The sequence below is a fragment of the Mustelus asterias genome, chromosome 24 (assembly GCF_964213995.1).
Source record: "Mustelus asterias chromosome 24, sMusAst1.hap1.1, whole genome shotgun sequence".
Classification (NCBI taxonomy): Eukaryota; Metazoa; Chordata; class Chondrichthyes; order Carcharhiniformes; family Triakidae; genus Mustelus; species Mustelus asterias.
Genome location: NC_135824.1, coordinates 21,850,165 through 21,877,208, shown reverse-complemented (window position 1 = coordinate 21,877,208; position 27,044 = coordinate 21,850,165). Strand labels below are relative to the sequence as shown.

Genomic DNA, 27,044 nt, shown 5'->3' with positions numbered 1-27,044 from the left:
AGGTTAAAGTCCAACAGGTTTATTTGGTAGCAAAAGCCACTAGCTTTCGCTCCGAAAGCGAGTGGCTTTTGCTACCAAATAAACCTGTTGGACGTGAACCTGGTGTTGTGAGACTTCTTACTGTGTTTACCCCAGTCCAACACCTGCATCTCCACATTGTGAAGGTTGGCAGCAGTCAATTGCTGATATTCCTTTAAGAAAGCAACCAGGGTTGCGAGAGCGCATGCCTTACAACCACCAGCCACAATTTCCTGCCAGATAATGATCCTTTGTTTTCCTTTTTTTGTATACATGAAGCAGGGGGACGCAGTTGTCTTTTTGCAGCAGTGAGAATGAGAACAGCAATTTGGTGTAACTCCCATGCACATTATATTTTTGTACAAAATCTTGGCATCCTTTGTCTTTGCTGATTTGCAGTGCTTTCCTCTAGAAGCTGAGGAAGAGCCCGCTGAGAATGCATGGTGTTTTAAGCAATTGCTTTGAAGTCTCTCTCTCTCTCTGTGTTCCTGGCTTTTTGCAGCAATTTGAATCATCCTGGGCAGCCTGGAGGTTGGCGGCGCGCACGCGCGGATGCCGGCACTGACGTCACGGGGGCTGCTGGCGGTGTCATGGCGGCTGCCGCTCGGCGGCTCGAAGCCTGTTCCATGTAAACACGCTCGACATCTCCTCCCTTTCCCTCCTCTCCCCCCCCTCCCCTCCCCCCGCCCCAAACTTCCCCTCCTCCTCCTCTCCTCTCCCCGCCTCATGGAAAGTCATGAGGGTGCCGAGCGGGGCGGCATGGCCGCCGTGGAGTTGGCCGGGCCCAGGCCCAGCGCTCTGGGCAACGGGCGGTTGAAAGGCTCCTGTCGGCCCGGGGAGACCTCAGCCGCCACCACCACCACCACCGAGACTCCATGTCCCAGCACCGGGACACGCTTGCGAGAAGAGGAGAGGGCGGAGGAGAGGGAGGAGGAGGAGGCCGCGCCTGCTGCCCGCACCCAGAGAGTGAGGGAAGAGGAGGAGGAGGAGGGCGGCCGCCCGCAGCAGCAGCAGCAGCAAAACTTGGACAACAAGATGGGCGAGCTGAGCACCGAGGCGGAGGGAGCCTCGGGGAAAGGAAGCCTGGCCGCCCCCTCGCAGCACACGGGCCCGCCCCGGACGCTCCGGGAGGACGGCAGCCCCGCTCGAACTCCCGAGGGTGACAAGGAGCACAGTGCCAGTGACCAGAGCATGCCCGCGGAATCTCAAAGCATCGACTCCCTCGAATCCTTTTCCAATCTCAACTCCTGCCCCAGCTCTGATTTGAACAGCGAGGGGGCTGAAGACCGGGCCCTGGCTCTTGCTTTACAGACTGAAGAATACAACAGCAAGGATGGCGTTGCCAAACCATCCAGTTCGAAGGAGAGATTCCCCGGACAGTCAGTCTATCACATTAAGTGGATCAAATGGAAAACGGAAAACACGCCCATTATTACACAGAATGAAAATGGCCCTTGCCCATTGCTCGCAATTATGAACGTTCTTCTTTTAGCCTGGAAGGTACCTGCAAATATTAATAGCTTTTGACCTGAGTGAAGTTTTTAATACCTATTCGGGTGTGGCTCACATCACCACAGCACTTGCTGGCATACATTGGCACTGGTCCACCAACACCCCTGACTTTTTAAAAATTCTCTTGCTTCTGTTCAGATCTCTGCATGACCTCGCCCTTCATTATCACGGTAACCCCCTGCTCTGACGAGAGGGAATTCTAGAGCTTGGAATCTGTACTGCTGGAGACACAATTGCCATTGGTGGGCAAACAACGGGGGGGGGGGGGGGGCGGAATCCACACAGCCAGAGTTGAAAGAACAAAGTTCCTGAACCCCTTTGCCCCTCCTCTTCAACTTGCTCCTAAAATCTACCCCTGCCTATGCTTTGTCAGCTGCCCTGTGAACATAGAAATTAGCAGACGTAGGCCATTCAGCCCGTTGAGCCTTCTAGAACAGTACAGCACAGTACAACAGGCCCTTCGGCCCTCGATGTTGTGCCGAGCTTTGTCCGAAACCAAGATCAAGCTATTCCACTCCCTATCATTCTGGTGTGCTCCATGTGCCTATCATTCAACATGATCGTGGCTGATTCTCTAACTCAATGGCATACTCCAGCACTATCCTCATACCCCTTTATCCCTTTAGATTCTAGAAATCTATCTATTTGCTCCTTCAAATGTATTCAGTGATTTGGCCTGGAGGGGAGATCTTCTGTTGGGAAGAATTCCAAAGCTTTGTGTAAAATCATCTTTGGCTCAGTCATCTTCTAGCATATTGTGCTCATTTGAAGTCAAAGGCTTCTTACTATGTTGAAGGGGCGATGTACATGTAAGTTTTCATTGCATAAAACTTTGCTTCATAAAATCTGATGGTTAATTATGCATTTTTATTGTAGATTAAACTTCCACCGATGATGGAAATTATAACAGCAGAACAGTTAATGGAGTACTTGGGTAAGATGGTTTTTTTAACTTGTACTAAGGGGATGTTTTCAAATGAAGTCTTTATGTATATATTTATAGTTTAGAAGCACTTAGTGTGAAATTAGCTGAGAGTCATTTGTCACTTGAGTTTTTCCCTCTGCCAATTAAAAACAAAATCCGTGGAACTTGGTATTTTATTGCAAAGTTCCGATTGCTTTTATTGAATGGTAAAAGCAATCTGTAACTTGTTGCTGAAGATCATTAGACTTGTGTCCTTGACCCATCTGTCTTCATCTGCTTCATCAATGACACGTCCTCCATCGTGGCAGCAGAAGTAGGGCTGGCTGATGATTTACACTATTTTCAGTTTTGTAGTTGGTCAGTTAAAGAAGGTAAGAACGAAGGCAGCCAGACCTGCACCGTATCTAGGCTCGATAAGTGGCATGTAACGTTTGTTCCATGAAAGAGTCGGGTAAAGACCTTCAACAGAAGAGAGCCTAACCATTTCCCCAAGATATTTAGTGGCAAGGCCAATATCCTGAGGGTCAACATTGACCGGCAACTAAATGTCATGGCTATTTGAGCAGGTCAGAGGGTGGGTATTCAGCAGTGAGTCAAAACCCATCTGCTGCCTACAGTGCACAAGCCAGGAGTGTGATTTAATGTTCTCACCCCTGCCTGGATGGATTCTGCTGGAACAGCACTCATGAAACTCTCGACCATCCAGTACAGAGCAATCCGTTTGACCGACCCCTCATTTATGAGCTTAAACACATACTCCTTCCACCACTACTCTACTGTGATTGCAAGGGACGGCACGGTGGCACAGTGGTTAGCACTGCTGCCTCACAGCACCGGGGACCTGGGTTCGAATCCAGGCTTGGTTCATTGTCTGTGTGGAGTCTGCATGTTCTCCCTGTGTCTGCGTGGGTTTCCTCCCACAGTCTGAAAGATGTGCTGGCAAGGTGCATTGGCCATACTAAATTCTCCCATCAGTGTACCTGAACAGGTGCCAGAGTGTGGCGACTAGGGGTTTTTCACAGTAACTTGATTGCAATGTTAATGTACGCCTACTTGTGACACTAATAAACAAACATAAACAATGTGCACTGCCGAGAGATTCACTTCCACAAATCATTGGAAAGCAGTAGTAGGACAAGCTGATGAAGTTGTTAAAATGCACATTGGAACATTTGGTTTCATTAATGGAGGCATGGAGGAAGGAAGTTATGCCAATCCTTTATAGAACATTGGTTGAACCTCAGTTGGAATATTTTGCCTAATTTTGGGCATCACACTTAAGAAGCATGTCAGGGCCTTGGAGAGGGTTCTGAAGAGAGTTACTGTAATTAAAGCAGGAATGAGGAACTACAGTTAAATAGAGAGACAGAAGTCTGTTTTCCCGTTTGAGAAAGACCTTGGGAAACTTAATATTGAGGCTAGAGTAAATAAGGAGAGAAGGATTTTGCTGGCAGGTGAAGGTCACGGATTTAAAATAATTGAGAAAAGGTCCAGAGGACTGATGAAAATGTATTTGGTGTATCGAGTTAGGTATTGTATGGAGTGCAATGCCTGAAAGAAAATATGAGCAGATTCCGAAGAGAGTTAGATGTTTAATTGGAAATGAAAATTTGCAGAGCTCTGGGGCAAGAGCAGGCAAGCCAACACTGGCACGATGGGCTGAATAGCCTCCTGTACTTCTGAGATTTTATGGGTATTGAACAGCTCTCAAGACTGTGACCACCACCACTGGAAGAACATGAGCAGAAGGTACATGGTAGTATTATAACCTCCACTGTTCCCTCGCTCACCTTCCTGATTTGAACATGTATTGTTTACTATTCCTTCAGTATCTCTCAAAATCCTGGAATTCCCTATCTAAACAGCATCATGGGGAGTACCTTCATCACATCAGCTGTCGCTATTATTCCAAGAAGGTGAGACCTCAACCACCACTTTGTGAAGGGTGGCACAATGGTGAGGGCTGCTGCCACACAGCGTCAGGGACCCAGGTTTGATTCTGAACTTGGGTGACTCTGTGTGGAGTTTGCATTTTCTCCCTGTGTCTGCATGGGTTTCCTCTGGGTGCTCCGGTTTCCTCCTGCAGTCCAAAGACATGTTAGTTAGGTGATTTGGCCAAACTAAATTGCCCCTTAGTGACCAAAGATGGTTAGGTTAGGTGGATTGGCATGGTAAGTGTGCAGGGTGGAGGGGAGGGTCTGGGTGGGATTTTCTTTCGGAGAGTTGGTGCAGACTCGAAGGGCTGTGCGGACTCTTTCTGCATTATAAAGAATCTATGGTTCCATGGTTACTAGGGCAATAAATACTGACTTTGGCAGGATATCCAGCATGTTGAAGAATGAGCTTTAGAAAGCGCGATTCATTTATGTGAAATACCCATAATTATAACAGTGATATCAGCAAAAAAAAGCTTGTGTTTACAATTTGCACTAAATTCTTAACGTCAGGTTCGCCTCCCCAAGTCAATTCTCATGGCGTTTTTCAAAATTGGAGCTTTTATTAATGTTAAAACTAGCAATAACTAATTGCAATCTACCGGTTTCTTTGGTGCAAATAGTTTGGTATAAATTAATTATGTTTGGTTGGATTAACATGCTGGCTTGGAGTTTCCGCTTGGCGGCATGGGTTTTTTGACGGAGTTGCAAAACCAGTGCAAAAGTTTGTGGAATTTTAAGCGCAAATTGCATTCTGTGCAGATTGAGTTTTATTTGTGAGAGATTTGCTGGAAAACAAGCCCTGCCCCCACAGCACCCTCGGGATGAAGTAATCACTGCTGGGAGTTTCCATTAATTCTGGGCATTGCGGGACATTGAGGATGCTTCAAAAAATAAACTCTCTTTTGGGTGCAAGGATTCTTGGAATGCGACAAAAGCCTTTGAATGTAATTTATTGTCAAATTTTATGAGAAACTGACTCTGGTGCCCCAACATAACCAGGAAATGGTTCTAAAATTGTTCTTCAGTCATTGTCAGTACTTAAAAAGCTGGTTACTCGGGTGGTAGTTTGACACTGCTAAATCCATTTTATGCTGTATTCATCAAACTGCACTTAGCTACCACTCTTAAATATACCATGGTTTATTTTTAAAGCAACATGTAAATGTTTTAAAATGCAATGCAGTTGCCCACGGCCGATTTTGTGCATGCTGAGGTTCAAGTGAAGTTAAGTGGAGAATCGAAGAAAAAGATGGCACTTTGGAAATAGACGCAATGTGCGCCAGTTTTGTTGATTTTGCTACCAAATAAACCTGTTGGACTTTAACGTGTTGTTAAACTTCCCAGCAGAAACTCTACTCTGGGTGATACGTTTGGGAATGGGCAAAACTGTAGTCAAGTATGGCAAGAGAAAAGACATTTCAGCCCAATCATCAAACCTAACCCTTCAAAGACAGCACAAGTCTTTTTTGAGAGCTCCATGAAGGGTGAAGACTCATTTGCAGCAGCACGTGGGTCAAGATGTTAAGGGTAAAAAAGGAAGTGGTTAGGTAATGTCAAGCTTACAGCACGACAGAATCTTTGGAAAAAGTAACCAGTTCCAGCTTGGAGGCCCTGCAGAAGAATGAGTGAGAGGGAAGAATGTTGAGTATTGATTTTAATCATGTAGGAAGGGTGAAAGAGGATAATTTGAAGCTTAAAAATAGCGGGAAAGTAATGCTGAGAGGAAGATTAATGATGTGGAGATGCCGGCATTGGACTGGGGTAAACACAGTAAGAAGTTTAACAACACGTTAAAGTCCAACAGGTTTATTTGGTAGCAAAAGCCACACAAGCTTTCGGAGCTCCAAGCCCCTTCTTCAGGTGAATTCTGAACAGAATTCCCACTCACCTGAAGAAGGGGCTTGGAGCTCCGAAAGCTTGTGTGGCTTTTGCTACCAAATAAACCTGTTGGACTTTAACCTGAGGAAGATTAATAGCAGTATTAATTTTTGAATGTTGATTAATATCAATTTAATTGATTGCGAGAGAGTGAAGTCACTTATTGGATGACCTTTTTCTTATATCTTGTCCAGAAGTGTTAGGGAGTTGTTGGAACCAGTCCTCTGCAATGGAGCAATGTTGAAGCCTTGGAGTTTTTCAGCTCTTAAGGTCAAAACCGTTTTGTATAGAAAAGGAAAGTGATTTACGCAGTGGATTTAGAATGGTGATTCCACTTACCATCAGGAGAAATTGTGACTGAAATGATCGAAACATGGGAGCTGTGACTGACCAAACAACATGAAGGCTGGAGTTCATCAACCATAACACCAGCTGTAACCTGCTGAAATTAATTCCGTAAACATTGAGATTGGAAATCTTAAGCTGAAGAAAGTGTCTTTAATAAATTTAGAACCCTGATGTCCGATAAGTTCATCAAAATCTTTCTCAGCGTTTGTAAATAGCACGTGTTTCTCCTGTTTTAAATGCAGTAAACCTGTTTTGAAATCTTGATGACATTTAACAAGGCTACATGTCATCGGCCTTTTACATCAGCATTTTGTCTTCTCGTGCTGAGAAATCTAGAACTTGACTGTGTGGGTTCTTCATTTCTGCACACTAATGATCAGTTGTGAGTGAATTAAGGCACCTTTACCCCAGTAACACGTGCAGGCTGTTGAACCAAATATTGAAGCAATTGTACTTGGATTTCAAACCATCAAAGTAAAACAATAATTGGAAGTGAATTTACTTTTGACAGTTTTAAAATCTAATCTTAATTCTTTTTCAGAACTTTAAAGCAGGTTTTCATAATTTGTCCTGTCATCTATTGTGAACTAGTTGTACAAAAGTATATTTCATTCAGTGAATTACACTATAAATGATTCCCTGAGACAAGCTTATATATTGTCTCTCAATAGTATGAACTTGAGCGAATTTGGATCAAGAGTTGGCAATTGCTCTAGTTTCTCACTTTGTCTGTGAGGCAAGAATGCACTTTGGAGTGCTGCAGATTTCTTGATCATAACCAACAGTTTCCCTTTGTAATTACTTGCTAGAAACAGTCGGTTTTATTTTGCAATGCCATTTTCGGTAGCATGATTGGCTGGCATATTTCATCTCTCTTTCTCAATGTACTCTTCCACTTGATACTATCCTTGATCGGGAAAAGCTTCAGCTGGGGAATCTGGTAGCAGTTCCAAAATTCTGAAATAAAAGGTGTTTCATTCCTCACTTTGAACTTAAAAGCCTGAATTTTACAATGGTCGAATCATACAGTGCAGAAGAGGCCCTTTGGCCCCTCAAGTCTGCACTGACATGCGAGAAGTCCCTGCCCTCCCACCTAATCCCATTTACAGTCACTTGTCATCTTGACCTGAATGTTATGTTGTGCCAAGTGCTCATTCACATATTTTTTTAAGTTTGAGGCAACTCACCTCTACCATCCTCCCAGGCAGCGCATTCCAGACCATCAGCACCCTCTGGGTAAAAAAGCTTTTGCACTTGCCCCTCCTGCCCCTCACATTGAACTTGTGTCCCCTCGTGACTGACCCTTCAGTTGAGGGGAACCTACCTGATCCTGCCCTCCACATTGTCATCTATGTCGTTTATATGAATGACGAATAATATTGGATCCAGCACCAATCCCTGTGGTACGCCACTGCATACTGACTTTGTCACTAAAGCAGCCTTCTGTCATCACCACCTATCTCCTGCAACTGAGCCAATTTTGAACCCACTTTATCAATTTACCCTGAGTTCCATGTGTATTTACCTCCTCTGTAAGTCTCCCATGTGGGACCTTGTCAAAGGCATTGCATAATCCGTATAAACTACATCAACTGCAGTACCCACATCTACACGCCTCGTCACTGACTCAAAAAATTCAATCGAATTTGTTAGTATAACCTAGCCAGTGATGAAGCAACAGCAATTGTCTCTGATCTTAAAGAAAACTGCTCTTTGTGGGCATCTCTCTTCGAGGTCAGAGTTAAATGCCATTGCTGAGATGCTAATCTAATGACCTGGTGACTTTTGTGGTGTAAATGTTTGTTTTTCTGGCATCAGTTTGAATTTGGCACCAAATCAAGAGAATCTCTCGGCACCAACAACATTCATGTAGGGTAATCATTAAAGTAATTTCAGAAAACAAACCAGAAGTAAAATGCAATTGTTATCCTTCACCTTGAAATGAATGCATGTGCAATTAAGGTAGAAACTGAAGTACTAATGAGCTTTAAAAAAACACAAGCAATTTTACCATCATGGCAAAAATTGACATGCATGCACAAATTATATAATTAACTTTTCAGGGCCAAAGAGGTTGTCCAGATTAATTCTGTGTGGCATGAAAAACCTAGTTACACCACCTTCAAAGAAGGGTCATTTTTCCAGGTGTTTTTACAACGAGTAATATGAAAGAGCAAGATGCAGTCAGTTCAGTGCTTTATAAATGATTGCATTCTATAGGGTTTTCAACAGCACTCCCGACAGAGATGCATAGAGTTACTGATGGCAGCCTCTGCGTTCCTGTGTTTCATCTATGCAATTGCGGACTGGAGATGCCATTGTCTGTTTTGAGCAGTAATGGTGGCCAAAGCTGATAGTTTTGCCTCATTACTTATGCAAAATCCCAACTAAAAAAGCAATAAATTGTCCAGTCTTCAGTGTTAGTTTTGAGATTACTTGTGTTATTTTGACGTTGACAAATGCATGCTGCTATCCACTGTCAAAAGAGGAAATAATAAAATATTATGATTTGTTAAGTGGTATGTGAGCCAAATCTCAAAAAAGGAAACTTGGCAAGCAATCACAGCTGTTTTTTTACCAGAAGAAAATGTGTACTGAAGTAAAGAGCCATAAATTCTAGAAACATTTCTGGAGATTCAAACGAAATTAAAATATTAAGAAAAGCAAGAAAATTCTTACACACGAGATTACATTTACACAGTGAAACCTAGTCTCGTACGTGCACTCACACTCTGTGGAGGGAGGTGTGGAGAAAGGAGGACATGGAAGTGACTTTGCTCCTGGGACTGGCCAACAATAGGTCTCGGCAGCAGGTGGTCAAGGGGGTTGTCTGGCTTACTTGTCTGCCCCTTTTCTACAGCTGCATTCACCTCTGGTGTCCCTGGAAAGGGAGCACATGGTGTCCGCAGGCATGATTGAGGCCTTCTCTGCTTGGTGGTCACCACAGGGACTGGGGTGTTTTGTCAGTCACTTTAAGCACATGTTATGATGTGGAGTTGCTGGCGTTGGACTGGGGTGGGCACAGTAAAAAGTCTCACAACACCAGGTTAAAGTCCAACAGGTTTATTTGGTAGCACGAGCTTTCGGAGCACTGCTCCTTCATCAGGTGAGTCACCTGATGAAGGAGCGGCGCTCCGAAAGTATGCTGTTTTGAAGTTTTAAGTTTCCTTTGACATTCTGTTTAGTTTGATGCTGTCTCCCTTTGAGGCTGCCTTTAAATGTACCCCTCAATTGTTGATTTAGTTGATTGGACTAGCCCAGAAGAAGTACACAGCCCCCACAATACTGCTTTACACAATACCCCCGTACGGCCCAGGAAATATTTTTTAAAAACTTACTTTACAATATACATTGCTGATTTGGGATTTGTCGTAACACAAATTTGCAAGATATTGATTAAAACAAGCATGATATAATATTTGATAGCATGAGCTTTCGGAGCATTGCCCTTTCATCAGGTGAGTGAAGAGTTGGGTTCACAAACAGGGCATATATAGACACAAACTCAATTACAAGATAATGGTTGGAATGTGAGTCTTAACAGGTAATCAAGTCTTTACAGGTGCAGACAATGTGAGTGGAGAGAGGGTTAAGTACAGGTTAAAGAGGTGTGAATTGTTTCCAGCCTGGATAGTTAGTGAGATTTTGCAAGCCCAGGCAAGTTGTGGGGGTTACAGATAGTGTGACGTGAACCCAAGATCCCGGTTCTTAAGTAGTGGAGGTGTGGGGATGACCTTGGTGCGATGTTCGTCTTCATCGATGACATGTTGAAGGCTCTGGAGAAGATGCCGTAGCTTCTCCGCTCCGGGGAAGTACTGGACGACAAAGGGTACTCTGTCTGCCTTGTCCCGTGTTTGTCTTCTGAGGAGCCTTCAACATGTCATCGATGAAGACAAACATCTCACCAAGGCCATCCCCACACCTTCACTACTTGCCTCAAACAACTGCGCAACCTCAAACAGACTATTATACACAGCAAACTACCCAGCCTTCAAGAGAACAGTGACCACGACACCACGCAACCCTGCCACAGCAAGCTCTGCAAGACGTGCCGGATCACCAGCACGGATGCCATCATCTCATGTGAGAACATCATCCACCAGGTACACGGTACATACGCTTGTGACTCGGCCAACATTGTCTACCTGATGTGCTGCAGGAAAGGATGTCCCAAGGCATGGTATGTTGGGGAGACCATGCAGACGCTATGACAATGGATGAATGGACACTGCTCAACAATCACCAGGCAGGGGTGTTCCTTTCCAGTCGGGGAACACTTCAGCAGTCAAAGGCATTCAGCCTCTGATCTTTGGGTTAACGTTCTCCAAGGTGGCCTTCACGACACACGACAACGAAGAATCACTGAGCAGAAACTGATAGCCAAGTTCCGCACACATGAGGACGGCCTCAACTGGGATCTTGGGTTCATGTCACACTATCTGTAACCCCCACAACTTGCCTGGGCTTGCAAAAATCTCACTAACTGCCCTGGCTGGAGACAATACACACCTCTTTAACCTGTGCTTAACCCTCTCTCCACTCACATTGTCTGTACCTTTAAGACTTGATTACATGTAAAGACTCGCATTCCAAGCATTATTCTGTAATTGAGTTTGTGTCTATATATGCCCTGTTTGTGAACCGAACTCTTCACTCACCTGATGAAGGGGCAACACTCTGAAAGCTTGTGCTACCAAATAAACCTGTTGGACTGTAACCTGGTGTTGTGAGATTACTTACCCCAGTCCAATGCCGGCATCTCCACATCATGATACAATATATTTCATGTCCAAATTAATGAGTCAGACAGCAGTTCATACTTTGGATGACAATCTGGAAATTGCTATATAAAAAAATTATATCAAATTTCTGCCATTTTTGTTTTAATTACATGATCGAAACTTAGAATTACTTAAACCCATAAGAGATCAAGAGAAGAAACAATCAACTTCAATAATTCCATATAAATTGAGCACAGGTTTTGCATTGTTCTCAACACACCTTAATTTATGATGAAGTAGAACATCTTTCCAGTCCTAGTGTGACGCTTTAATGTGATTAACTATTCATTACTCGATGTCATGTTTAGTTTTGGTGAATAGAACTTGAAATAGTCAATATCGGTGAATAGCATTCTCTGTGTTAATTGCCTGACAACTGCTGTGTATTCATGATGTCAAATTAGTGCAGCCATTTATAGGTTCAGAAGCTATATTGAAGCTATGTATCTTGTATGAGACAGCTTGTCACTGTAGGCATTGTGGAGGTGGTGCTTTGAGAATATTAAATTAAAGTGTTGTATTTGTTATAATTAAGGAAAAGCATGACTGCTTTGTGATTATTTGCAAACAGTTCAGGAGCTGTCCATATACCTCAACGGTTTTTATATAATTAAAAGTTGCCATTTATTACTCATCCCCAGTAAGTCTTGGAAAACTCCCTAAGTTGCAAAACAGTGATTGACTTAAATCTCCTCTTCACTAACAATCTCAAATAATTAATAAACAATTTAGCAAACAACTTATTCAGGCTGCTTTGCGCTCTCAATTTCAACTAACAAAACCTGAAACCCAATTCCTAAACATTTATTCTAAGTTCGTTGATCAGCATCTTGGTTTCCCATCTCCTCCAAAGGGGGGGGGGGGGGGGGATTCACCTTTCCCTACCCTCTGAGGGACCTGAGCTTTCATTCTTCAGCTGATTCACACTATTGTGCATGCATGAGCTTGATACCAAATCTTTTGCTGCTTCTACCTTTATAAGTAAAAAAAACCCAAATCTGCAATTGCAAGTTGGAGTTGCAGATCAGTCTGTGCATGCTACTGAATTTAAAACCCTTTTTCTATCAGATAGATATTAGAATTGATTTGAGTTTAGGGCGGCACGGTGGTTAGCACTGCTGCTTCACTGCGCCACGGACTTGAGTTCGATTCCCACCTTGGGTCACTGTCTGTGTGGAGTCTGCACTTTCTCCCCGTGTCTGCGTGGGTTTCCTCTGGGTGCTCCAGTTTCCTCCCACAGTCCAAAAGATGTGCTGGTTAGGTGCATTGGCCGTGCTAAATTCTCCCTCAGTGTACCCGAACAGGCTCCGGAGTATGGCAATTAGGGGATTTTCACAGTAATTTCATTGCAGTGTTAATGTAAGCCTACTTGTGACATTGATAAATAAACTAAAACAGATGTTTCTGTAGTTCCTAACTCTCTGCTGTAGCTTTACACCAAGTTCCTTCAGATAGAGCTTTTCATATCTTGGCTTGTTGCTGAAGATGAAATAATCCCCAAGCAATGTTACATACTCCAAGTCTCAGGCATATCAGGGAAAACCACAGTGTCATATAAGAGCAGCACAAGTTTTGACTCCAAACATTTGCTTAAACCTGTAAAAACAGAAAATGACAATTTAATTTTCATTTTAGTTCCATCATTGCTCACTGGTTCAGCATTTTGCCTTTTGTGCAGTGTAAATTTGTTTACCATTCTTATCATTAGATTCTTGTCAGCTGCCAGTTTTTGTAGAGCTGTAACATATGTACAGCAACCTTTGTATTTTGTTAGTATTAAGAGTGTCAGTGGTGGCATGGTGGTATTGTCACTAGACTAGTAACCCAGAGACCTAAGATAATGCTCTGGTTTTGAGTCCCACCATGGCAGAAAGAAATCTGGAATTAGAAGCCTAATGATGCTCTTGAAACCTTTGCGATTGTTGTAAAATGTCAACTGGTTCATTAATTTCCTTTTTAAGGAAGGAAATCTGCCATTCCTACCTGGCCTACAAATGCACATCAATGTGGTTGACTCTGAAATAGCCGAACTGTTGAAGGGTAGTTAGGGATGGGCAATAAATGTTGGCCCAGTGGTGCCCACATCCCATGAATGAATTTTTAAAATTACATGAACTTGAGTGATGCAGTTAAGTAATGACTGATGTAAATTAAGACTGAGATGTTTTGAGATAATGATAATGAGAGGATTAAACTTGTGGTGACATTGGTAGCTTTTTCTTTTTGATTTGGTAATATTAGGGCTAATGTGCTATTGATGTTGGAGAAAGTTAATCTAAAATGAGCAGAGGTGAAAGTAGTGATGAATGAAAGCGCTCCCATAGATGGAAACTAATTGACATCATGTATAAACATTTTCAGCAGGTATTCAAGTTAATTTTGAGAAAGCAATATTTTGTTACTGTTTGTGATTTTAATTTCTCTTTTTGCAGGTGATTACATTCTCGATGCAAAGCCAAAAGAAATCACTGATGTTCAGAGATTAAACTATGAACAGGTACTAATTGATGAATGTTGTTTATATGTCTGTAATCAATGGGATTTTCCCAAAAGGAAAGGGACAGTAAGCAATCTGTATAAAACTGCAAGAATTTCTGATATGTTACAAACTGGAACTGAGGAAATCTGCGCTTGTGCTCGAATAATTCTTTGACCAAGAGAATCTTGCTCTTTTGTCGTGAAGCATTAGAATAGTTTTGATATGAACATTGTGAATTTTAATATATAATATTCATGGGTTCATTGTTGGAATTATCAGATCGATGAAAATTTTAATGTGTTTTACCTCCAAGGCCCATACCTAAGAATTTGAAGTTCCTAATTTATTTCTGAAACATATACACAGATGAATTACCCCATAGACAGACCGATTATGTCACTTTGCCAGCTATCTTTCATGCTTGGCTGGTCTACTTTCCAGTTACTAATAGGGACACTAAGATCAATTGCAATGAAAATAAGATGAGTCCAGAGCTTACTGCTAGGATGAAAACTACAGAAGTTTGTCTTTTGGTTAAATATTTGTAATAACTCACAATAACTTGTGCGTTTAGTCTGTGCAACATGTTTATTTTAGACTCATTTAATTGGGAACAAAGATTTTTCATGTTCCATTTTGTCATAAATTATTCCACATGTTTCCCAACATAGTTTTTAACTTGATCAGTCCCCTCATGTGCTACTTTTATTATGTAGGACAGCTTTAGCTTATATAGGAATCAGAGCATGGGACTGCTGCTGAAGCGATGCAACTTGTTGGATTTCACACGTTAGACGTTCCCGAGTTGCAAGCTTAACTCTTCCCACGCAGTGTTACTGACGGTATAAAGTGTCCCAGGCCTACAGCATGCATAAATTAGAAAGAGACAATTGACATTGGATTGAAGATTGGCTGACTGACAGAATGTGGAGATGTCGGCGTTGGACTGGGGTAAACACAGTAAAAGTTTTAACAACACCAGGATATCCACTCCATCTGACGAAGGAACAGGGCTCCGAAAGCTAATGGCATTTGCTACCAAATAAACCTGTTGGACTTTAACCTGGTGTTGTTAAAACTCTTACTGACTGACAGAAAGCAGAGTTTCGGGATAAATGGATCCTTCTCTGGCTGGCGAAATGTAACTAGCGGGATGCCACAAGGGTCAGTCCTTGGACCTCAACTGCTTACAATTTTTCTAAATGACCTGCAAGCAGGGACAGAGTGTAACATAGCAAAATTTGCAGATGATACTAAATAGGTGGGAGCGCAGGCAGTGAAGAGGATATAAAGCTTCTATATAGCACTGCTGTTTCACAGCTCCAGGGTCCCGGGTTCGATTCCCGGCTCGGGTCACTGTCTGTGTGGAGTTTGCATATTCTCCTCGTGTCTGCGTGGGTTTCCTCCGGGTGCTCCGGTTTCCTCCCACAGTCCAAAGATGTGCGGGTTAGGTTGATTGGCCAGGTTAAAAATTGTCCTGGGATGCGTAGGTTAGAGGGATTAGCGGGTAAAATATGTGGGGTGGGATTGTGGTCGGTGCAGACTCGATGGGCCGAATGGCCTCCTTCTGCACTGTAGGGTTTCTATGATTTCTATGAGATATAGATAGGCTAGAAAAATGGGCCAAAATTTGGCAGATGGAGTTTAATGTGGATAAGTGTGAGGTTATCCATTTTGGCTGAAAAAATAGGCAAATTATTACCGAAATGGAAAGCAGATTCAAAATGCATCTGGGCAGAGGGATCTGGGTGTGTATATACATGAATCTCAGAAAATTAGTGTGCAGCTGGAGCACGTAATAAAGGCAAATGGGATGTTGTAATCTATTGCAAAAGGACTAGAGTATAAAAGTAGATAAATGTTGTCGCAATTGTATAGGGTGTTGATAAATGTTGTCGCAATTGTATAGGGTGTTGTATTGTGTCCAGTTTTGGTCTCCTTATTTGAGGAAGGATGTGGTGGCATTGGAGGCAGTTGAGAGGAGGTTCACCAGATTGATGCCAGGAATGAAGGGGTTGACGTATGAGGAGAGATTAAACAGTTTGGGCTTGTACTCGCTGGAGTTTAGAAGTATGAAATGAGATTTGATCGAAGTATATAAAATTTTACAAGGGATTGATGAAGTAAATGTAGACGAAATGGGAGACCATGAAATTACAGCACAGGACCAGGCTCTTCGGCCCTCCAAGATCTAGAACAAGAGGTCACGGGCATAGTCTGAGTTGTTGAATGGTTTCAAGAGGGAGATAGACATATTTCTAATTTTTTTTAAAAAAAAGAAAGAGGGATATGAGGAAAAGATGGGGAGGTGGATTTGAGACCAGGGAAGAGATCAGCCATGATCTGATTGAATGGCGGAGCAGGCTCGATGGGCTGAACTTGCCTACTTCTGCTCCTAATTCCTATGTTCCTATCCAGTTCTTCTGGAAAATGTCTCTGTAAATGGTGAAAACTTGGTTTGACTTCAGCAGTGTTGCTGCCCAGAAAGATCAGGAGTCAAAACTCTTGTTGATTCATGTTTCCTGGCCGAGGGAAACGGGAGCCAATTTATACCATCACTGCTTGTGCAGTCTTAAGAACAATATCGCAGCTTTAAGTCAAATAGTCTGCCATCAATCTGTTGCGCTGTCTGCTAAGATTGCAAAGAAATGCTTGTCAGAGCAGCATTGATGGGCTTGCCAGTGGCACAGTTGAAATTGTACTTGAAAACAAGTTGTCTCCTTTTGAAAGAAGGCCAGAAAATTGGGAGAAATAAGGTTCTGCTCTGATTGAAACATTGGTAATTCCTATTGAAAACTGATTCTTCCAGATGTGTAACAGAAATCCAAACCATTTCTCCTGTGCCCTCAGTCAAGACCTTCAGCTCAACTCGTGAGGTTCATATCCTACTCTCTTCATTCCCTTTACACTCAACTGACCACTCAACTACTGATTCTACAATCCTTGATTACACTGTCCCATTCATCTTCAAAACAGCACCCTACTCCTTGAAGTCCCTTGTTTGTCTTCAACTATTTTGCTGATCTCTAACCGCCGTTTTCAAAACATTGGCCTTTTGAGAGGGTGGTGGGAACCATCTTAAAAACTGATGCTGCCCTGCTTGCTGCCTCACTGCCCCACTCGCGACTCTCACTGCCTCCTTCACTCTCACCATCCTGCTTCCTCATTGTCTACAGGCAGTGAGTGAAGCAGCCAAGGGTTCAAAGTGGGGCGGTGAGTGAAGTGGTGATGCTGGGGAAGTCCCGAACTTGGATTCACAGCCTTCAGAATAAGGGATAAGCCATTCAGGACTGAGATGAGGAAGAACTTTTTCACTCGAGAGTTGTGATTCTGTGGAATTCCCTACCACAGTAAGCTGTTGGGGCCAGTTTGTTAGACATGTTCAAGAGGGAGCTGGACGTGACCTTTGCAGCTAAAGGAATTGAGGGGTATGGAGAGAAAGCGGGAGTTGGATATTCAAGGCGCATGATCAGCCAGGATCAGATTGAATGGTGGTGCAGGCTCGAAGGGCCAAATGGCCTACACTTGTATCGATTTTCTATGTGAGCATTCAATGGGGGGCATAGTAATGACAACGACACCATGTGTGCTTGCGGGTGGAGTGTTTGCCTACTTCGTTTTTCACGCATACAATGATGTCAACGGCACCTACTTCCTGTTCTGGTGTCATGACAGGCGGTGCAGTGGAATAGCTCAGGTGATTGCCATAAAAATCTTGCTAATGAGGTAGGAAATGTGAGCACTTCACACTATCCTGGACTTTGGCTTTTCCAGTCAGACTGATTCCACTCTAATGAATTGGTATGTGGAAAGTATCGTGATGCAAATTGGGATTAGCCATCTTGATCTGAGAGTTCAAACCACTTTAATCTGTGTTTTAAAAATGTCTGTTTTGAAAAATTCCAGATGGTGAATTAAAAATAATTATTTGGCATAAAGCGCATCTTCATGTCAGGGGACCTTAAAGTTGGAGATGTTCACATGCACTCTGTTAGGAAAATAGAAGTAGTTTTAAGGGATTTGTGTTGGTAAGCATTATAAATAAGGTCTAGTTTTGGATGGGTTTAATTTATTGTTTCTGCCCTTGGAAGGAACCCATAGTTAGATTCATGCTGGACCAAGGTGTTTGTGTGGAGTTTGGTTACGTTTCAATTGTGTTTCTATTATGCTTCAAGAGGGTGACAGTGTGAAGAATAAATATTGTTGCCGGGGCATTGCTTGGCAACTGGTGCCTTGTATCGATATAGAAAAGATTTATTTGTTCTTAGTTTCTCACTGGGAGCCAGGGCAGTTGCAGATAGAAAGCCGGAGAGGGAACATCTTTCAGCTCTGCTTGAAGCAGGAAAAGTTGTGTAATGGATTGTGTAAGAAAGCAAGCTCGAAAGGACCGTTGGTTCTAGAAACAGAACCAGATACAGTTCATGGGCATCACAGACAAAGCTGAGAAGGTATTACTTGATGGGAAGCTAGAGAAAGGTTTCTAAAGTAATCCTGAAGTTTGGCAGATCTTACTATAGTCTGTGAAACAAATCCTAAAATGATTGGGAAATATGTATTGGTTGAATATCAGAGTTTGTGTAATAGTGAAAGTCAGTCAAAACAAAAGAATCCTAGAGGGGTTGGTGTAAAATCCTGGACTGGATTCACTGTTAACAATGGAGCAGAAGCTTTGTAAAATCTGGACTGGAATTTGGAATGCAACATGCTAATTGAAAGCATTATTAATGAGAAGAATTTAAAGCTTGTTCTTGGAAGTGAAGTTTGGAAACTCTCATACGACAATCATCTCGGAGGATTCTGAGGAGAAAACCACAGACACTAACTTCGGTTAAAAGCGGAATGTATACATGACCACAGTCATCTGGTGCACATCAGATAGACTTTGTGTGTTAATGAGAGCATTGTACTGTCATATTTGTTAATGAGAGCAAATGTACTGTCATATCCATATTTATCCATATTTATCTTAAAACCTGTATGTAATTATTAAGCTAAAGGGGGAGTAAAGTGTTGTATTATAATCCAGTGTTTTTTCTTGTCAAAACTAATTGGTGGTCTGGTGAGTCTGTTCCTCCATGCCTGATTTAAAAACAAGTATAAGTTACAGTCTTGTGAGCCAGGGTTCTATTCTTGAATCTTCCCATTCAGTTATAACATCACCTGGGAACGTAACAACTCACATTATTGGTTGCAGAGATCACAGATTTGGAAGGTGCTGTCGATAGAGCCTTGACAAGTTGTGATAGTACATCTCGCAGATGGTGCGTGTTGAAGTGACAACTGTGGTGCAAGGTGTGAGGTGTTTGATGGGCTGCCAATCAAGTCCTTTAGCTTTGTCCTGGATGGTGCAAGAATTCTTTTGAGTGTTTTTGGAACTGCACTCCAGATATATAGGAAATATTTTATCACCTGTGCCTTATAGAAGAAGGAAAGGGTTTGAGGAGTCGAGGTAAGTTACTCACCACAAAATACTCAGCCTCTGATGTGCCCTTGTAGCCACAGTAGTTACAAGATTGATCCCGTTGTTTCTGCTCAAGATTTACCTTCCACCTGGTGGTGGATTCAGTCATGGTAGTGCCATTGAATGGCACTGAAAGGTGGTCAGATTGAGTTGTTGGAGATGGTTATTACTTGGCACTGTGCCACAGTGTCTCTAGGTTATTAGTCCAGACTTCTGGATTTCTAATCTAATAACATGACAACTGTGCTACACTATGAAGGGAAGGTCATTGATAAAGTAGTAGAAGATTTGAGCCTCGGACATGGCTCTGAGGATCTCCAACAGCAGTGTCCCTGGGGCTAGATCATTGGCCTCGAACATTGTGCTGGTATGACTTGAGCAAATTCCCAATGATTTCAGTTTTACTTTGACTTCGTGTCAAAGGCAGTCACTCTTTACCTCACCTCTGGAACTCAACTCTTTGTCCATGTTTGAATCAAGCTTGAAATCCATCTGAAGTTGCGTGGTCCTGACAGATCACAAACTGAAAATTGATGTGCAGATTATTAATAATTAGATCTCTTTCGTAGCATTGTAACAATTCCTTCGATTATTTGGCTGATGATTGAGAGTAGTCAGATAGGATATTAGTCAATAATTGACTGGATTGGTATTTTTTCTGAGTTTACAGGATGTCTGATTTTCATGTTTTATTCACAATGATATTTTATTGGCAAAATGTTAATTTTCTTCGGATTTTACTGTGCTTCAGGATAACTTCTCATCTTTTTACAAACTGTTCAGGCACTTCGGACATTTTTTTTTAACATCGACTGCTTTTTCTTTGTGTGATTAATTTTCTTCCGGACAGACTAGTTGTACCCAGAATCTGAAATGAGGAAAGGAAATAAATGCATTTTAATTTCATGAAATGCGGAGCTTTCATTCGTAAATCGATCATTTTAGAAAAAGTCATTTTGAATGACCGAAAAGAAGAATCAAAATGTAATAGAATCCTCTGCACCTGGAGGATTTGCTCTTCAAGCACAAACAAGTGATGGAACAGTAAATGGATGAGTTATGATGTAAAGTTGGTTCACTACTTTCTGAAATTAATTTATGGTGCAGTAAGAGGGTGCCAGTGAAGGAGCCTGGAAGCTGTAAATTGTATTTTCCTTGGGAGACTCATTTGTGAATTTAGTTTGCAGTTAATCATTATCTTCTGTTCGCTTTGTCAGTCACAGACACTAAAGAGGCGAAATTCTTTTAAGAAACATTGTCATGCTGTCATGCCGTGTCCCACGTGACGTGGCCCTGCATAATGTTCTACCTTTGTTCTACTTTTTTATTCACTTCTCTGTTACTCAGTCAGATGAATAAATCCGCTGGTGTTTCACATTAATGCAAATAAGTTTAATTTATTTTGCATGATGCTTCATAAATATTGGAAGAAAAAAAACTCACGAGCTAGATTTTCACGGCAGTTAGTGGTCATTTGTTGCATTACTGAGAGGGAAAAAATATTTTGGTCTTGATTAGTTAAAGGATAAGCACAAACAAAGTTAACATTAAAAAAAAAACCCACAGTACCCGATATTCACATGGATATTTCACATTCGAACATGCCCTTACTCAAAATAAGGATTCCCATCTATAACTGCAGTTAATATGTGAGCCGTCTGTCCTGGAAAGTGTCCTGTGCTTTATTTCTAGAACTGTTACGTATATAGCTTGATGAATATCAGTATGTACATAAAAAACTTGCATCAATTTGTGTGTTGATTCAAATGGTCAGCGATGGGTTTTGGATTGATGCCAACAGAACTCTGCTATTTCTATCCATTTACTTGAGGTTGACTGATTATTGTAAATGTACAAAACGTGGAACTTTGAATCTGCGGAGGGACCACACTGGCAGTGGGAAAAGGAAGCTGCATCAGTGAAATTTGAAGTTGATTGGAGAATTCAAGGAGGATGTCACAATGGAGTGCAGAGCAGCCGTTAGCAGTGTTGCTGAAGTGTAAGAGGACTGCAATGTCACATAGAGAAATGAAGAGCAAGCAATCGTGCAAGCATCCATTTAAGTCTAATGCAGAAGTTCTGTTGGGTTTGTTTTGCTCTTCCTAGTTGGGGAATAATGCCTTTGTTGTATCTTTATTCAACACTTGAGTCTTAAACTAGATTTTGAGTGTGGGATCAGACTTGGCTATAATAGCTCAAACAACATCCCAGTGACATAGTGTCGGATCAAAGGTGAAGAATAACTATTTGGACAATGTACTAATTTGTGAATCACTATGTTGAACAAAATTTTATCTTTTGCTTTGGGCCCTTTTTAATTTGTTTTTAAATCTTCGGATTTTCCTTTTTGTTTCTGAAACAGAATATGAGTGATGCAATGGCCATACTACACAAACTGCAGACGGGACTGGATGTAAATGTAAAGTTTACTGGTGTGAGAGTGTTCGAATATACACCTGAGTGCATTGTATTTGACCTCCTTGATATTGCACTTTACCATGGATGGTTGGTGGACCCTCAGGTAAGAAAATATCCATACTAATATATTGCCCCCAACACAGCTCTTAAATTATGCAGCAACCTTTTATGTAGTACCTGAGTAATTGCCTTTTTGGAAATCCAAATTTACTACATCTACTAGTATCCCTGTAGTCACCTTGCTTGTTAGCTCCTTAAAGAATTCTAATAACTTTGTCAAACACTATTTCCTTTCCTCAAAGCCATGTTTACAATGCCTGATTGTATTATGCTTTTCTACATGTTCGGCAACTACTTCCTTCATGATGCATTCTCGTATTTGCCAAATGACAATTGTTCTGTTAACTGACCAGTTATTTCCTGCTTTATGCCTCATTCCTTATTTGAATAGTGGTGTCAGATGTCTAGTTTTGCAATCCGCTGAGTGCATTCCAGGATCTCGGGAATTTTGAAAGATTAGAACTAATGCATCCATTATCTCTGCAGCCACTCCTTTTAGGACCCCATCAGGTCCAGGGCTCTTGTTAGCCTTTAATCCAATTAGTTTTCTTAGTACTTCTCTAATGACAGTGATTGTTTCAAGTTCTTCCCACCTTTTTGCCTTTTCATTTTCTACTACCTTGGGATACATCCAGTGTCCTTTACTGTGAAGGTAGATATAAATTACCTTGACATCCAGGCAGCATTGGAGTCAATGGAATTCAGGGGGAAATGCCTCTTCTATTCGGAGTCATTCCTGGCACAATGGAAGATGGTTGTAGTTGTTGGGAATCAACCATCTCCGCTCCAGGACATCACTGCAGGAGTTCTTCAGGGTAGTGTCCTAGGCTCGACCATCATCAGTTGCTTCATCAATGACCTTTCTGGCATCATAAGGTCAGAAGTGGGGATGTTTGACTCATCAGATACTGAAGCAGCTCATGTCCAAATGCAGCAAGACCTGGCCAATATTCAGACTTGGGCTGATGAGTGGCAAGTGCCAAGCCATGACCATATCCAACAAGAGAGGTTCCAATCATCGGCCCTTGACATTCAATTGCATTACCAGCACTGAAACCTCTATTGTCACCATCCAGGGGGTTACCATTGACCAGAAACTGAATTGCCATATTAATACTGTGGCTGCAAGAACAGGTCAAAGGCTAGGAATCCTGCAACAGTAACTCACCGCCTGACTCCCAAAGCTTATCCATCATCTACAAGACATGCCAAGAATGTAATGGAATACTCTCCCCTTTCCTGGATGAGTGCAGCTCTGACAACACTCGAAACTCAACACCGCCCGCTTGATTGGTACCTCCTCCACCAACTTTCAATCCCTCCACCACCAATGGACAGTGCAGCAGTGTGTACCATCTACAAGATGAACAGCAGAAATTCACCAAAATCCTTTAGACAGCACCTTCCAAACCCACAACCACTGCTACGTAGAAGAACAAGAGCAGCAAATACCTTGAAATTGCAGTACCTGGAGGTTCATGTATCTTTACCTTTAAAGATTAGCATTCCAACCATTATTTTGTAAATTGAGTTTGTGTCTTTATATGCCCTGTTTGTGAACAGGACTCCCACGTACCTGACGAAGGAGCAGTGCTCCGAAAGCTAGTGGCTTTTGCTACCAAATAAACCTGTTGGACTTGATCCTGGTGTTGTGAGACTTCTTACTGTGTTTACCCCAGTCCAATGCCAGCATCTCCACTTCTAAACTTTTCCCACTCCTTTGGCCTCTACTAACCTTTGTAGCATTGGATGTCTTTTTCGATGTGATACAAGCCTTAACTTCATTAGGCATGGATGGTGCACTCTTCTTGGAGAATCTTTCTTTCTCACTGGAACTTGATTCAACCATAGAATCCTTACAATGCAAAAGGAGGCCATTCGGCCCATCGAGTCTGTACCGACTCTGCAACACAGAATCTCACCCAGGCCCTCCATGCACTCCCCTGCCCCATTCCCATAATGCTATGCATTTACTCCGCTGAATCCCCTAACCTACATATCTTGGGGCACTTGGGTACAATTTAGCACGGCCAGTCCATTTAACCTGCACATCTTTGGACTGGGGGCGGAAACCCACGCAGACACGGGGAGAAGGTACAAACTTTTCTGAGTCACCCAAGACTGGAATCTAATCTGGGTCCATGGCACTGTATGGCAGCAAAGCTTGCAACAGTGCTGCCTGTGCCAATCTATCTGAAGATTAAAATTGCCCACAATTATCTCATAGAAACCCTACAGTGCAGAAAGAGGCCATTGGGCCCATCGAGTCTGCACCGACCACAATCCCACACACGCCCTACCCCCATATCCCTACACATTTACCCGCTAATCCCTCTAACCTACGCATCTCAGGACACGAAGGGGCAATTTCAGTATGGCCAATCAACCTAACCTGCACATCTTTAGACTGTGGGAGGAAACCGGAGCACCTGGAGGAAACCCACGCAGACATGGGGAGAATGTGCAAACTCCACACAGACAGTGACCCAAGCCGGGAATCGAACCCAGGTCCCTGGAGCTGTGAAGCAGTAGTGCCAACCATTGTGCTACCGTGCCCCCCATATTGCAGTTTCTTTCTTACAACTGCACATTATTTCTTGCTCTATCCTGCAATGTCACTTCTGTCAGGGAGCCTAAAAACTATACCCACCAGTGACGACTTATCTTGGCTATTTCATATCTACACCCAAATTGATTCCTCATCTTGATCCTCCGAACCAAGGTAATTTCTCACTCCTGTATTGATCTGATCTTTTATGAGCAGAGCTACCCCATCTCCTTGGTCTTTCTTCCTGTCTTCCCGGAATGTCAAATAGGTTTCAGTGTTCAGGTCCCTGACATGGTCACTTTGCAACCATGTCTCATGGCTTACATCATATTCACTTATTTCTATTTGTGCTATCATTTCAATCATCTTGTTATGTGCATTCAGATAAAGAGCCGTTAATCCTGTTTTGTTACCATCTTCCCTCCTTGGCTGGTGCACTCTTTTTGTACACTGTCATTATTATCTGTCTGGTTATCATTACTCATCGCTACTCTGCATTATTACCTGTCTTTTATCTTTAACCTTCCAAATCTCCCTTCACATGAAAGCTTGTCCCCCTCTATTTAGACTTAAATTTTCTCCACATCCCGAGTTCCACAATTCACCAGGACACTGGTTCCAATGGTACAGTTCCCTCTATTCCTAGTTCTGGTGCCAGTGACCCATGAATTAAGGTTGGATAAGTGCAAGGGCTGAGGCACCTTCATTGTTACTTTGTGGATCCCCATACTGACTCCCTTACTGTCATATCCTCCCTTCACCTAACCGGAGACCAAATATGAAGTGTGACTGCTCCTTGGAATAAGGTGTTGAGGTAACATTCCTCTCTTTCCTGATGCATTGCAGTGTCCGAAGCTTGGACTCCAGCTGGTCGGCATGGAGCTGAAGTTTCTTGAGCTGTAGACATTTGATGTAGATGGTGTTTTTGAGGATCTCACAGGTGTCCACCAGCTTCCACTATAAAAGCTGAGAGTAAAGTGATGTACAATCTTCCATTAGAATTAATTTAAAATTTACCAACAAATTCTCTGGGCTGAAGCAGAAAACTGCCATCCATGTGCAAGCCTTGTGCAGTACTCTGAACATAAGATTTTAAACGTGTCAACAGACAGCTCAATACACCTTGAGAAAGCCGAGCTGGTTTGGTGATATATTTTGTGTTAAGGTGAATCTTTAAATTTCACAGTGAAGACTCGCAAAAGAGATGCCTTAGTTACGTGTAGATATTAAGTTAGAAATAAAAGATCACAATGGACTTGAATGTGGTTTTCTGGGGTATGGGGAGGTGGGCGGCAGCAAGGTGCATAATGTTGGAAGGGGTACTTAAGTCGATGGTAATGTGTCTCAGTATCCGAAAAATAAACACATTTTGGCTGGATACCTGTTCCTCAGTACGTTGCAGTCTACCACTCGGACATGAGTGCAGAAAGTACGTATCTTCACGGTATGCACAGTAGTCTGAGTACCCTCAATTGTTTCACCACCTTAATGCTGACGGTATTTGTCTGCAATGTAAAATGGGAATATGTAGTGCTAGACATCTTTCAAGTCTGAAATATAATTTTCTGCTGACAATTCTGTTCTGTAGACTGCTGAAGTAGCAAAGGCAGTGGGAATGTGCAGCTATAACCAGCTGGTGGAGAAGATTATCTTCTGTAAACAGTCATCAAACAGTGAACTAGTCAGTGAAGGTAAGGAAGAATGACAACTTTTAGTTTTCTGAAGATGTACTGGATGTTAAAAGGAAATTGCTGCATTGCTCAGCAGGGGAATTATTGTTGAGCAATTTCAGATGTTGTCCTGAGCTCAAAATGCACTTCAAATGTAATGATTGATTTTTTAGTAAAGCTTTCTAAAGAAGGTGCTGCAATGAAAAGACCCCCAAATCTCTAAGTCTGACAGTTGCTAACCATTTAATTTTGTGCAGCTGGCTAACTCTGACAACATAGCAAACAGCTCATACATGATATGTTTTTGAGAACTTCCAATGTGCCTTGTTCAGAACTGATAGTATGAACCAGAAACCCTGGTTATAAACACCACCAAACATCAAGTATTTGATTCTGAACCCGCATCAAGTAATCTCGAGTAATTTAAAAGTGGCAGGAGATGCTTCGACCATTAACTAATGGATGACTTGCACACAGTTTTTCAACTGTCGTCACAGCTGGCACAAATAAGATCAGAAGTGTGTTGATTTGAGGCTATGCGACAAGTTGCTATAATGTAAAATTGCATTCATTTCCCCTGAAACTGGACCCTGCTTATGGTATTGCCTTAAATCAGCACAAAATGATGCAAATTCAGCCAGTTTAAGTTTTTAGTAATGTAAATTTACAAGACATTCTTTTGATATTGCCGATTCATTGGCTGACTAAGCCTCAGAGCAGTAGCATCCAAGGTTGTGCATGTGATTTCCTCAAGTTTCTGATGTCAGTTGAATCATAAGGTCCAAGTGTTGAAGTTAGATGTTTTCGAACTGGAATGGAAAATCTACCTATGAGTTGCTTCAAGTCGTGCACTTTTCTTTATTTCGTGGGGATTATCTTTTTCAAAACTAATATGTACAAGAAGAAGAGGGTTTGCAGAATATATATTCAATATAAGTTGGCCGAAAGAAGCAGATGGATTGGTTCCTGCGATTAGGTTGACAAACTTGTTAATTGTTACGGACCAGAT

At 42.2% G+C, this 27,044-nt stretch overlaps 1 protein-coding gene across 2 annotated transcripts in view; it reads left to right on the top strand.

Moving 5' to 3' along the window:
• The first annotated feature begins 584 nt into the window (after nt 1-584).
• The window catches only part of mindy2 (MINDY lysine 48 deubiquitinase 2), a 66,970-nt gene continuing 40,510 nt past the window's right edge, over nt 585-27,044 (top strand). The window contains exons 1-5 of one of the 2 annotated variants that reach the window (XM_078241420.1): nt 585-1,518; nt 2,407-2,464; nt 13,832-13,896; nt 21,702-21,860; nt 25,954-26,056. In XM_078241420.1, the coding sequence (XP_078097546.1) occupies nt 745-1,518; nt 2,407-2,464; nt 13,832-13,896; nt 21,702-21,860; nt 25,954-26,056 (1,159 nt within the window). In that variant the 5' untranslated portion in view covers nt 585-744. The remainder of the gene's footprint in view (nt 1,519-2,406; nt 2,465-13,831; nt 13,897-21,701; nt 21,861-25,953; nt 26,057-27,044) is intronic. The other variant, XM_078241421.1, reaches the window with a different exon arrangement.